This window comes from Anarrhichthys ocellatus, unplaced genomic scaffold (genome assembly GCF_004355925.1).
Source record: "Anarrhichthys ocellatus isolate YVR2014 unplaced genomic scaffold, GSC_Weel_1.0 scaffold113, whole genome shotgun sequence".
Classification (NCBI taxonomy): Eukaryota; Metazoa; Chordata; class Actinopteri; order Perciformes; family Anarhichadidae; genus Anarrhichthys; species Anarrhichthys ocellatus.
In genome coordinates, this window is record NW_022280143.1 from 614,998 (window position 1) to 627,204 (window position 12,207).

General features: G+C 39.9%; 1 protein-coding gene across 5 annotated transcripts in view; it reads left to right on the forward strand.

The window, feature by feature from the left end:
- Positions 1-216: 216 nt before the first annotated feature.
- Positions 217-12,207, forward strand: part of nsmaf (neutral sphingomyelinase (N-SMase) activation associated factor) — a 33,570-nt gene continuing 21,579 nt past the window's right edge. For 4 of the 5 annotated variants that reach the window (XR_004213838.1, XR_004213837.1, XM_031876701.1 and 1 more), the window contains exons 1-29: positions 217-324; positions 1,873-1,959; positions 2,860-2,938; positions 3,315-3,376; positions 3,600-3,636; positions 3,843-3,893; positions 4,404-4,475; positions 4,712-4,759; positions 4,967-5,019; positions 5,158-5,287; positions 5,369-5,440; positions 5,544-5,652; positions 5,975-6,151; positions 6,366-6,445; positions 6,577-6,667; positions 7,271-7,334; positions 7,611-7,662; positions 8,203-8,323; positions 8,525-8,656; positions 8,736-8,778; positions 8,862-9,028; positions 9,606-9,717; positions 10,104-10,162; positions 10,582-10,649; positions 10,738-10,805; positions 10,882-11,005; positions 11,231-11,314; positions 11,468-11,618; positions 11,933-12,035. Coding sequence is in view for 3 of the 5 variants with exons in the window: in XM_031876701.1 (XP_031732561.1) it covers positions 287-324; positions 1,873-1,959; positions 2,860-2,938; positions 3,315-3,376; positions 3,600-3,636; positions 3,843-3,893; positions 4,404-4,475; positions 4,712-4,759; positions 4,967-5,019; positions 5,158-5,287; positions 5,369-5,440; positions 5,544-5,652; positions 5,975-6,151; positions 6,366-6,445; positions 6,577-6,667; positions 7,271-7,334; positions 7,611-7,662; positions 8,203-8,323; positions 8,525-8,656; positions 8,736-8,778; positions 8,862-9,028; positions 9,606-9,717; positions 10,104-10,162; positions 10,582-10,649; positions 10,738-10,805; positions 10,882-11,005; positions 11,231-11,314; positions 11,468-11,618; positions 11,933-12,035 (2,534 nt within the window). In the remaining 2 variants the exon portion in view is untranslated. Of the gene's footprint in view, positions 325-1,872; positions 1,960-2,859; positions 2,939-3,314; positions 3,377-3,599; positions 3,637-3,685; positions 3,723-3,842; positions 3,894-4,403; positions 4,476-4,711; positions 4,760-4,966; positions 5,020-5,157; positions 5,288-5,368; positions 5,441-5,543; positions 5,653-5,974; positions 6,152-6,365; positions 6,446-6,576; positions 6,668-7,270; positions 7,335-7,610; positions 7,663-8,202; positions 8,324-8,524; positions 8,657-8,735; positions 8,779-8,861; positions 9,029-9,605; positions 9,718-10,103; positions 10,163-10,581; positions 10,650-10,737; positions 10,806-10,881; positions 11,006-11,230; positions 11,315-11,467; positions 11,619-11,932; positions 12,036-12,207 lie in introns of all 5 variants that reach the window. The other variant, XM_031876700.1, reaches the window with a different exon arrangement.

Consider the following 12,207-nt stretch of genomic DNA (forward strand, 5'->3'; position numbering starts at 1 on the left):
TTGAAAAATGTTTAATCATTGACAGATAATCAAAATCAAAATAGAAATACTATGACGTCAATGTTGTTATTGATAAATTAAGGATGCCTCAGCCTGGGCAAATTTTGTTACGTAGTTATGGTTCCAGAAATGGTGTCAGAGTGAGCCCTCTTTTCTCTACATTGTTAATGGATCATTTGTCTGTGAGTCAGTCACGTGGTGGGCGGCAGGTTTCCGTGTTTACAGAGATGTAAGCAGACTTGTGTGGCTGTTCGGCGTTCAGCTTCTACGAGAATGGTGTGAAGTCATGGCATTTTTAAAGACGCAAGAGCGAACTAAAGCAAGGTGTGTGCCGCTTATCTTATCGTTAACACAACACTGCAGATAAGGGGGGTCATTCTGTGGGTCCAGCACGAGCTCCGCACCAGCAGCGGCGTGTTTGTATCGACTGTGTGGATGAATCGTATTACAGTATACCGTCAGACTGGGCCACTCCGCTAATGAGAGCTTCAATGTCAGCTGTGTGGTGCACCCTTGTTACCGAAGGCACGACGAGTGTCCTCGGTAAGGAGCAGGAGTTTAGTCTGTGGCTGTGTGCCAGTAGTGAAGCGATGAAGTAGAAATGTCCAATGTCTCCTCCGTTTGAACTCATAAAACCTATTTTTAGAATTATCGTATGATCTTCTTGAACCTTAAAAAAAACACACTCGAGACCTCGAGACAGGAGCAACAACATTATGTACAACTGGTATGAGTGTCCCCATAGAGCGATATAGCGAAGTGCATTATAGGGGAGCATATAGAAAGGACATAGATTAGTTTAGAAGACACTGAATCGTTGAAAAAGAAACTTTTTTTTCTAGTACTTTATAAACTGCATTTTATTCACATAATTGGGATCATTCTGACTAATGTGCATGCTTACTCACTTTGCACTTACCAACAACATACATCACAAGCTTTTCCCCTGTGCAGAATGATGTGTGTGCTTCTTTTCACATTCATCTGCTGAGGGCGGACATTTCACAGGGCTCTAAAGTATCTTTTCATTTCCTATACTGGTTTGTTAGTCATTTATAGTCTAAATATATCAGCAGTTAACATCCACTCACTATAGTTTACAATGTGCTTATGATGTTATTCTTGAGAAAGTTCCGGCTGGTTCCAGATAAATATGCAGTTATGTAAATGAAGGAAGTGAGCATGTCAGGCACCGGAAACTACATTAGTGTTCAATGGTAATGTATTTTTAAAGCACTATTGCAGAGATATTTCACACTGATCCTGTAAGTCTTCATAGTATTGTACAGGTTTTGTGACCGTAATCATTTTGTTATCGGGGTTTGGATTTGATGGCAAGAGGCTAACGTTTGTCCAGTGCAAACAAGTTAAATATTCAGCATTTCTGGACATTGTGGAGGGTTAAAGGCTAAAGAAAGAAACCGGTAGCCAGTAGGGATGAGCAGGAAGTACATGAAGCTAAAAGCTTTACGGGAAATGTTGTCTCAATATCTAGAAACGCCATGTACAGTGGCATCAGATAAGCACTTCATCCCAACAGTTACCTTTTGGCTTCTTGGACTTGGTATTTACAATTAATTAAAGGTACATTAGTTTTTATTCAGATTGTTTTAGCTACACATGCAGAAGTTAAAATGAATGAAAATTTACAGTTTGTGTGTTTTTCAACGGATCATATATGGGTTCAAATATGTTTTAAAGCTGTATAAACCATATTACTGATAGACTAAAACTTTTGACCGCATCTCAAATATTAAGAGTACTACACAGATTTAGCATTGCACTCCTATAACAATAGTGCAATCATGAAAACAATCTTAATTGATGCCGCACAATCAGAGATACTCACTCTCCTCTGTTGTTTTCTTCTAGATTTTCTCTCCTGTTGCTGGATTTAGAGGAATATTATTTTGAACAGCACACTGCATACCATGTGACAACCAGTTCAAAAAAGGAGAGGTATGTGAGATATATGAATGTATTTCTCTGAATTGTCTGCTTGGGTCAGCAGTTATTATTTTGTAATTTATTTGTTTAAACTTTTCTGTCATATTATGTAATAGTCCTGATCACCACATTGTGACCTCAGCCAAAACTCAATAGTGTGAAAGACCAAATAAGTTGTAAATGTGGATATGCTTAAAGCACTTGTATTGTACTTATCAGGGTTTTTCAGGTACTGGTATTTAGTTAAAGCCTTTAAAATGTGCAGCAGCTGTTCAAACATCCTAGTATCCTGTTATTAACAAGGCTTGAACAAACTAAAAACAAGTCACAAGCCTTTCAGAATAAGATTATTCAGATGGTTTAGTGTTATTGTCCTGTCAAAGCAGGTGCAGTGTGTGTATAATAAGCAGAATGGATAGATTCATGTGAAAAGCTGTGTTTTCCACTGACAGATATGAACTTTACAGTGATATTAGTGTCTTTTGCCTATTTACTTTGTGTTATTAGTATAATTCTGCTCATTTCTACCAGTCAGCACATTTTGCTGCCATGCTAGATTAGTCTAGAAATCTGCTGGGTTGCTTTACAGCACGAGACCAGATGAGAGCCATACAAAGCATCATTTATTCTACACTTATTGCAAAGTCTAGTTTCAGGAACTGTTGTTTGAATTTATTCTGGCTGAGGAGAAATGTACGATATAATTAGCATTGTTTCCCCACTTTTTTACATTTTTAAGTATTGCTTTATATTATATATGTTTCCTTGTTACGCACAATAATAATCCATGTTTCAGTTTATATTTGTTTTATTCTTTATTACAGTCCTTATAGTGTCATTGTGGTTATATTTAACTAGACGGGCTCGTGGCTAACAGTGCTAACGAGCTAATGCTAGCTATTTTCCTTCCAGAAAAGTCAGAGGCTCGTTCAAGGTCTGTTCCAGATCTGTCATATTTGATCCAGAGGATCCTGAAGAGCCAATTTTAAAGGTTTGTTTTAGTAATGTGTTTATGTATAATTATATATTATGTCTGTTTTTTTTTTTAACTCTTGCATCCAGATAAAATGTTTCTTTTAACAAAACAGGAAATGAGATATAAAACAATAATGAAGTTGCCATAAATTGTAAAACTTCTTCTAAATTGGAAACCATCTTCCAATAATATTATCTTACAAACTGAAGATATAAGAACTAATGGTACTAATGGCTCTCTATATATTACAGCCAGTATTCAACACGACAACACTACATTCTATTGCATGTTTTGCATGCCCGTTATATTGTGCATCGTGTGTTTTGCACTAGATTTAGTGACCAGGCCTTTCTGAATTATGATGCATCATTATTTATCTCTGTTTCTGCAGATTCCTCTTCGAGACTGTAAGAAGATTGAGTTTGTGCACAGAGAGTACAACCCCTTCAATGAGTGAGCATGTTTTCATCTGGAGCTCAGCTCACATGATGATGTTTATTCAGTTTGTCAAACTGGTCTGGTAACTTCTGGCCTGCGAAATGTTAAGGCAGAATGAGTCACATTTGTCTGTTGCAGTTTGTACATCTACAAACATTCCTTTTAGAAAGTAATTTAAATAAAGTATGAAACTACAGGGAGTTTTTGGTATTTTAACTTGTTTGTTTTTTCCTCATAGACCGAGGCCATCGGCCATCTCTATTTTATGTGTACAGGTGAGTCATCATTAAAATGTAAATATCTTCTTTTTTTTTTTACATACAGTATATTGATCTTCAAAGATGCATCACTCCTCATTGTGGTAATAGTTTGTTGTTTCATTTGTCCACAGTTATCATCTTTAATTGTTACAGCTGCTCATTATTTGTCATGACATCTTTTCAAAGTAACACCACACGTTTCATTTTCACTGTAATTTCAGGTTATTTACATCAAAGAGAGTAATGTCATAGCACCTTACAGAAATGAAAGGGTGAGTGAACTAAATCTCAACAGAGGTCCTCATATGTATATGAGTGTTACCTGTTACACCTGTTTCTGTAGTATGAAAATCTGTTCAAGCAAATCTGCAATCTGTGCACTTATGTTTTTTGTTTTCTCTGTTTGAAAACATGTGGACGGTGAAGGTCCCGTTGAGCTTAAATAGTGTGTGAAATACAATCAGTTACACTTGAGTTGTCGCAGCCTCAAATAAAATCCAAATGTGGATTTGAACCATTCGGATATGTTGCTGCAGTGTTTTCCAGGAGTCATATTTGAGTACAAGGTTGGGTCTTCTGTGCTTAAGTCCTGTTGTCATGCAAATTCCCACACTGAAACAGTAAAGTTTCAGCTATTACGTTATCATGCCAACATTAAGATCTGTAATGAATTGGTTGAAGCCACACAGAAACATTCAACCAAAACAAAAGTGCAGAAGAAGTAGTGCAGAGAACTAATTTCTTCAAATGAAACACTTAAACTTATCTCATCACCTTTGCAGGGGCCAAATAAAGTGACTTTCCAGTTGGAAGGTTGGAGTAAAACCGAAGATGTCGTTCAAACATTACTTCAGGTACGTAGCTGCTCCCAAACAGTAGCGGCTCCAGGTTGGGGGTTTCAGGTTGGGGGTTACATTGCATGACGTGGCCAGGTCCACTACTACCTCAGAGTCATGGGAATCGGTGTATTGGAGTATTTTGATAAAGGTTAGATTGTGCTTCAGTTGGGGTAATGCATGAAGTTGGGCATGTGCTGCTGTGGTGTGCGTTAGTGCTGTTCTGCTCATTTTGACTCTGGTCAATTTTGCAGCTCCACAGAGCTTCCTGTCTCGAAAAGCTTGGAGACCAGACTGCAATGGTGAGTCAATCAATACTTAAAGTTCAGGCACACAGTGGGCACCTAAAGTCTGAATGATGATGGAAAATCAGCACGAATGATCCATTGTGCTTTTTTTAAACTTTAATTCACATAATCTAACTTCTTGCTACGCATGATTTTTGTTAATTGTTGGTAACTATCATATAATCATGCATGATCAAACATACAGTTCTTGTATTTTTCTAGATTGCAGCCAATTTACAATCACGACTGGCGAGGTCGTCTTTTGACAAAAACTGGTATGTGGCCTTCAGCACTTTAGTTCACATTTCACTGTCTGTTCCGCCGCAATTTAATGAAATGTATTGATTAAAACAGTTACTGTCGTAGTATTAATATGCAGCTGAATAAGACAACGGTGGGATTCTGATTTCAAGCTTTCAGAGTGTTGCTGAGAAGCCTCACATGGAGTGTGCAGTGGAGATGGTCATGCCTCTGGTGTCCAATCCTGGCCACGTCTGCATAACGGATGAAAGCCTCTACTTCCAGCCTCTCAATGGATATCCGGTGAGCCGCCACATCTGAGTGGACATGTTCTGTTATCGAGCTGAGGTACTAATATCGTGTTTCTGTGACGTGTCATTTCAGGAACAGGTCATTCAAATCGAACTCCACAGAGTCAGGAGAATCTACAAAAGACGGCATGGACTCAGACCTCTGGTGAGTGCAACCAGCCAGAGTAAGTAAATAGATAATAATGTGGTCAATAAGGCTTGAATAATTTCAAATGCCCATGTCTGTGTGCATGTCTCTCCTCGCCCAGGGTCTTGAGGTGTTCTGTACGGAGAATGATTTCTGCTCTGACATCTACCTGAAGTTTTACAAGACGACTGATAGAGATGAAATCTACTATTACATTGCTACGTTCCTGGGTGAGCAAAACTCAAAACCAGTAGTGAATCTGTGCCTTGAGTTCCTAAACAATGTTAAAAACAAGAAGGTCAACAATATTGAAGATTAAGCATTATGAATGTAAGTTACTGGCCCTCAAAAGGTCACTAAAAACTCTCTAACATGAGACAAATATGCAATGACGTAGCCAGGCTTTCAGAGGACGTTTTACAGTCCCTTGATGGCCTAAATGTGTATCAGCTTTCAGCATTTATCCAGAATATTGGCATTTGAAACCAATATTGGTGAAGCCCCATAACACATGACTAACTGAACCCTGCTGATTTCCTCCGTCTTGCTCAGAGAACCATGTGACCGAGCACACAGCAGAGAGTTACATGCTGCAGTGGCAGCGCGGCCACCTGAGCAACTACCAGTACCTTCTTCACCTCAACAACCTGGCTGATCGTAGCTGCAACAACCTCTCCCAGTATCCCGTCTTCCCCTGGGTCATTGCTGACTACACCAGCGTACGGTTGGGTGAGTCAACAGAAAAGAAATACACACACATTCATTTACATAACATGTTAGAGGCCCACGGTGGTCATGGTCTGTGCCCATCCAGCTTCTGAGATGCAATTACTGTACTTTTCATCCAATTGTTCGCCAAACTTATATTGATTGATATTGCTATAATCAGCCATATTAAACATGCACCAGTAGCATAATAGTCAGGACTTCTTCTATTTCCCAGATTTGACAAATGCTGCCACATTCAGGGACCTGAACAAACCTGTGGGAGCCCTAAACAAAGAGCGACTAGACCAGCTGCTGGTGAGACTCTGCTGCTTCTGTGTTTTTTCCAGATGTAACCTATACTATAGATATGTCTGTAGCTGAGTGTTTTGCTTCATATTGTTTCTGTACTGTGAGTATCAGTAAACGCCCAATTGTCATGGTTACAGGCTCGCTACAGAGGCATGCCTGAACCTCGCTTCATGTATGGCAGCCACTACTCCTCTCCAGGCTACGTCCTCTTCTACCTGGTCAGAGTCGGTATGTGACACACGTCGTCATTCAAGCTACAGCATGTATGGAAGCACAGTGCACACAGTTTATGTTCATTGCCACTGCTCAACCACTGTGTCTGTTTTCATCTGCACGCCTGTCTGTCCTGTAACAATAATGTCTCCGTTTGTTGTAGATTGGTAGAAGTTTACCAGGTTCATTAATTAACACTACCATGTCAAACTGAAATTCTTCTTTGTACATTTCAAATTTCATTTGCCTTCAAAAACTACACAATGAACATGTTTTAGATTTAATACTATAGGTAATATTATTGCTCTTGCAGCTTCATTATAATCAGTATGTCGGTCATAGTTTTAGCCTGAAGACACACCATGTAGACCAAAACAAGCACAACTTAAATACAACTAATAAATCAAACGGCCTTTTCTTGGTTTCTTTTTTTAATCTCTTTGGAGCACCTTTCACAACAGCAATCTAGAGACTGATTAAACGAATACAAGGTTAGGTCATTTCTATTGCAAATGTATTCTGGGTCTTTTGAGTCTGATGATATGTAGCTGACATCTTTGCTTTTACTGAAAAATGAAGCGAATAATTTGTCAATGCTTACTGTCTTTTCCCCTGCAGCTCCAGAGCACATGCTGTGTCTCCAGAATGGCCGCTATGACCATGCAGATCGCATGTTTAATAGGTACATTATTTTCTACTTCAAATTTGATAAACCATGAAATCAGCAGTGCAAGGCAGATTTTACTCGAGGGACTGACAATATAACGTAAAATATTTCTTGACACAGTTTAAGGGGGGGAAAAAAACAACTGATAATACATACATATTAATATGAAATCTTTCAATGATAACACATTATTGTCATAAATGATTATCAATTAAATGTAGTATTTTTAGCTTTAAAAAAAGGTTTGATTTGAGACATTGGTATTTATTGACTTGCATTGATTTCTTACAGCATAGGTGATACATGGAAAAACTGCTTAGAGGGGGCAACTGACTTCAAAGAGGTAAAATATGACTCGACTGTATATTATGTCCGTTAGACACTAGAAGTGAAGATTTTGCCCTATCGATACGGCCAAATCACAGTTGTTCTGTCAAACCACATGAACATGTAATAGGGGAAAAAATCATCCAATAATGCTGACAAGACACTTTGTGCTTGTCATTGTTATCATTTTTTGACACAGCTGTGAAAATGGCATTCTGAACCAAGTATTTTGCCACTTGAATTTGCTGCTGTTGTTTTGATAAGATGCAGTTTTAGTGACGAACAAGTCAGATAAGGAAGGTGGAAGGTTTTTGAGAATTTCAATGCAGAAAGCACCCCAACCATAACTGGGTAACATACATAACGTTACATTATGTATAAGTCTAAACCAAGCAATTTTTCCATTCAGTTGTTGATTAAGGCACTATCTGTTTGCGACGCTCTTAATGAGGTGCAAGAAAAAATGCATGTACTGTATCAGTGTTGATATGGTTTCTGTCCAAGATTATGCTTCATGACTTGTCTGCCTTGTCTGTATGCCTTTCCTTTAATGCAGTTGATTCCAGAGTTCTATGGGAATGACTGCGGCTTCCTGGAAAACAAACTGAGGCTTGGTTTGGGCAGAAGGCAGAACGGGAGCTTAGTGGGGGACGTTGTTCTCCCACTATGGGCCTCGGGTAACTTCTTCACGTCTGACCATGATATGCATGTAAACTCTGTTGGACCCAGGTGCCATATACTCCCTTCACCCCCACGCTAACATCCACCTGACAACATGATACTCTTGACCCTCTAACTCTTGTGTTTAACAATATTAATATTGCTTTCAGTCTGTGTGCTGCTTCATATTCACTGTGTCCTGTTTGTCACGACTCCAGACACCAGCGATTTTCTTCAAAAGCACAGAACAGCACTGGAGAGTCAGTATGTGTCGGAGCACCTCCATGAGTGGATTGACCTGGTGTTTGGCTTTAAACAGAGAGGCAGTGAAGCTCTTGCAGCCCATAATGGTAAAATACAGCAGCCGTTCACCAACATCAAGCTCACCAAAGCCGGACAAAGACTCATATTTATGTCATTATCTTTCAGTGTTTCACCCACTGACCTACGAAGGAGGCATCGACTGTGATAGGTGTTAAAGGAAATCACTCACAAATTATTTTTTAAGATAATTTAGATTACATCATGGAACTAACTTTTCAATTCTCTGAAAAGCATTGAGGACCCTGACCAGAGAATCGCCATGCTGACACAGATCCTGGAGTTTGGCCAGACGCCCAAACAGCTGTTCACCATCCCTCACCCTCAGAGGATCACGCCAAGGTTTCAAAACATAACTCGAAGCCCCAGCAGCAACTCACCAGTCAGTGACCTGTCTTCAGGTAGAATTGCAGAAACACACAGTAAAAAAAAAAAAGAATTGAAGCAACACCTGAAACCGCACTTTCAAATGTAAGGTCATGTTATAATATTAGTAAACTGCACACTGTGCAGTTTATTAATATATATACCGTTGGTATATATACCGTTGGTAATATATATATACCGTTGGTCAGCATGACTGTGCACAGTCATGCTGACCAACGGTGCCGATGATGATTCATATCTCTAAGTGGTGATGGCCAGTGGTCTGAGTTTTCTGTGAATGGAGCTCTTGCTGTGTGCATTTTGGGATACGATTTGTATTTCAGTGAATCATCCCTGTTACAGTAATGTGAAGGTGGGTGTGTTTACATGCAATCCATGACATATTTCTTAGGGTCTTAGTTTATGAACAAAAATGGGTCCAAACTGATTATTTGTCAACGGATCATTTCTTTACCAGTAAGAAATAATTTAATAATCTGCCCATAACTGCTGATTTATTTAATTTCCAGTGATACATATGACATTTTTATGAAAATGTACTTTCTATTCTCCATGTGTCCTAACTGCAGTTCTCCCTGTGCTCTTTTGCAGCCTCTCAGAGTGAGGACTCGTCCTTCGAAGACTTGACCGAGGAGAGCAGGAAGTTAGCCTGGGCAAACATTGGAAATCTGAAACCCATCTCCAGCCACAAGATCCATAAAGAGTAAGTCAGGAGGCTACAGTAATGACAAAGTACGGGTATAATTGCATCGCTAGTCCAGATATAACTGAAGTGAAAGCTCTGGTTCAAATATGAGGAAGTGCAAGCAAAGCGAGAAGGCGACAGGCAGCTGCAGAAAAGAGTAACTTATTAAAATGTATTGTGAGGACGTTTGTCTAGGAGGAGCAGCTGTGGATGGATGGCTGCTGTAAAACTCCTCTAGTTCAGAAGAAAAAAGAATCTTTCGACCACTCTGAAGAAAAGTGTTTTCTCACATTTCTAAACATTGCTTATGAAACCTTTTCTGTTGCAATCTAAGTAGATCCTTCCCTCCATGTTTTTCTTATGAATATTTATGCATATGTTCTGTTTTTCTGTTAAATGTGCAGGGCTGTGACGGGCATCGCTGTGTCTCTTGATGGAGCAGCTATTTTCTCCACATCTCAAGGTCTGGAGAATATCTTAAATAAATCAAGAGACAGATATTGATTATTGTAGAGGCACAAAAAAACAGATCAAAAGACAGGCACTGACTGCAGTTTAGTGTTACTGTGTGCTGAGATTTTATATGTGCTCAGCATTATGGCAACGTCTGCCTCTAGTGGCCCTCTGGGGTTCTTCTGTTACCATAGTGGTGCAAAGTGATGTCATCGCAGTCAGAATTTCACTCAGGAATTAAAGGAATAGCACAACACTTAAAGTTGCAATTCGCTTTTTTACAATTTTACAAGTAGAAAGGGCGAACAAGATTGCAGATTGGTTCAAAAGGCACTGATTACAGTTCAGTTTAAGCCATATGTTCCTTGACTGTAGTGTTTTCTCATTGGTGGGAAAAAGTGTACTGATCTGTATCACTCTTTATTCCAGATACAACCCTTAAAATGTTTTCCAAAGAGTTGAAGGACTTCCAGAGAAGCATGTCCTTCTCTAACATGGTATGCAGCTGGATTCACTTTCCAATTCACCGTCCCTCTAGTCCCGTCGAACTCTCTCCAAACAATAAACCACTTTTCTATTTTACAGGCATTATCATCATGTTTGATGCTGGCAGATGGTAAAACTGTGGTGTGCTCTTCCTGGGACAACAATGTGTACGTATAGTTATTACGTACATATGATTTTTATTATGATATGCACACACTGACCCACATGTTTCTCCTCCCTTAGTTATTTCTACTCAGTCCCATTCGGCAGGCGGCAGGACACACTGATGGGTCATGATGATGCAGTCAGTGAGATGTGTTGGTTTGATGAGCGGCTGTACACTGCGTCCTGGGATTCCACCGTGAAGGTAAACACTCAAGTACTGTCATGAGGTTATTCGATTGTTATCCAGCCATGAATTTATCAGGCATTTTGTCATTTGGACAAGTTTAGTGTGAAAGATACCAATAATATAAAATGTCAGCTAACATCGCATCATTGTTGCAGACATATGTGGTGCATGTATTTCTTTTATGGGTTATGTGCGTGTTCAGTTGAGAGGGAAGAGTTGATGATGCTGGTAATTTCACAGGTCTGGCAGTGCGCTTCTGATAACTCATCCAGTCACAAGAGATCCCAGTTTCAGTTACTGGCCGAGTTGGAGCATGAGGCTGGGGTGAGTGAGGAAGATAACTCTGTATTTTAATTGACTTCATTCATAGGAGTTTGAACGTGTTGGGAGTTGGGTCTGAACACTGAAAAGTGGCAGCAGCACTCAAAACATACAGATTCGTTTTCCCTATGTAATCTCTCTCACACCCGTGTACAGGTGAACACCATTGGTTTGAATCCAGCGGGGACTCTGCTGGTTTCTGGCTGTAAAGATGGGGCCGTCACCATCTGGGACACCAGCAGCTACGCAACACTGCAGCAAGTCCACTGCCACACTGGAACCATCCACCACACGGCCTTTAGTCCAGGTATGTGTCAAATAGAGCCAGTATGACGCTATTCGCCGGTGTTTAGTTGTGAAACTGTTATATGTGTACAGTACACCATCTGCCCTCACAAAAAGTGCAAGAGGTGAGGTTCTTGTTTAGTTTATTAGATCCGAAGTCTTAGAGACTGCCTTTCAGGTGGTGCATTGTGGCTTTTGTCTTGAAGGGTCAGTATAGATCACAGTAATTAGTGCTGGCTTGCACCTCCAAATTTAGCCAACCAACAATTGACAGTTAAACACAGGGTCACCTAGAAACCACGACTAAAGTAACAACTGCGATTTTTACATCCTCAGATAGCCGACACGTCCTCAGTGTCAGTGCCGACTGGTGTATGAAGGTTACTGACGTCCAGACCGGGATGGTGATCTCGACTGTGAAAGCTGTGGAGGAGCAGAGGTAAGATCGCACCATCTGCACAACACGAAAGGCAGACGACAGCTTTACCCAAACCAAGAGGATACAATTATACATGAACTAAGATCATATCTAGAAGATATCTAGACGTTTTACCACAATACCATGTTTTTTTGGGCAAAAACCTGCATACTATGCTCTTTGTTTTGGTCTC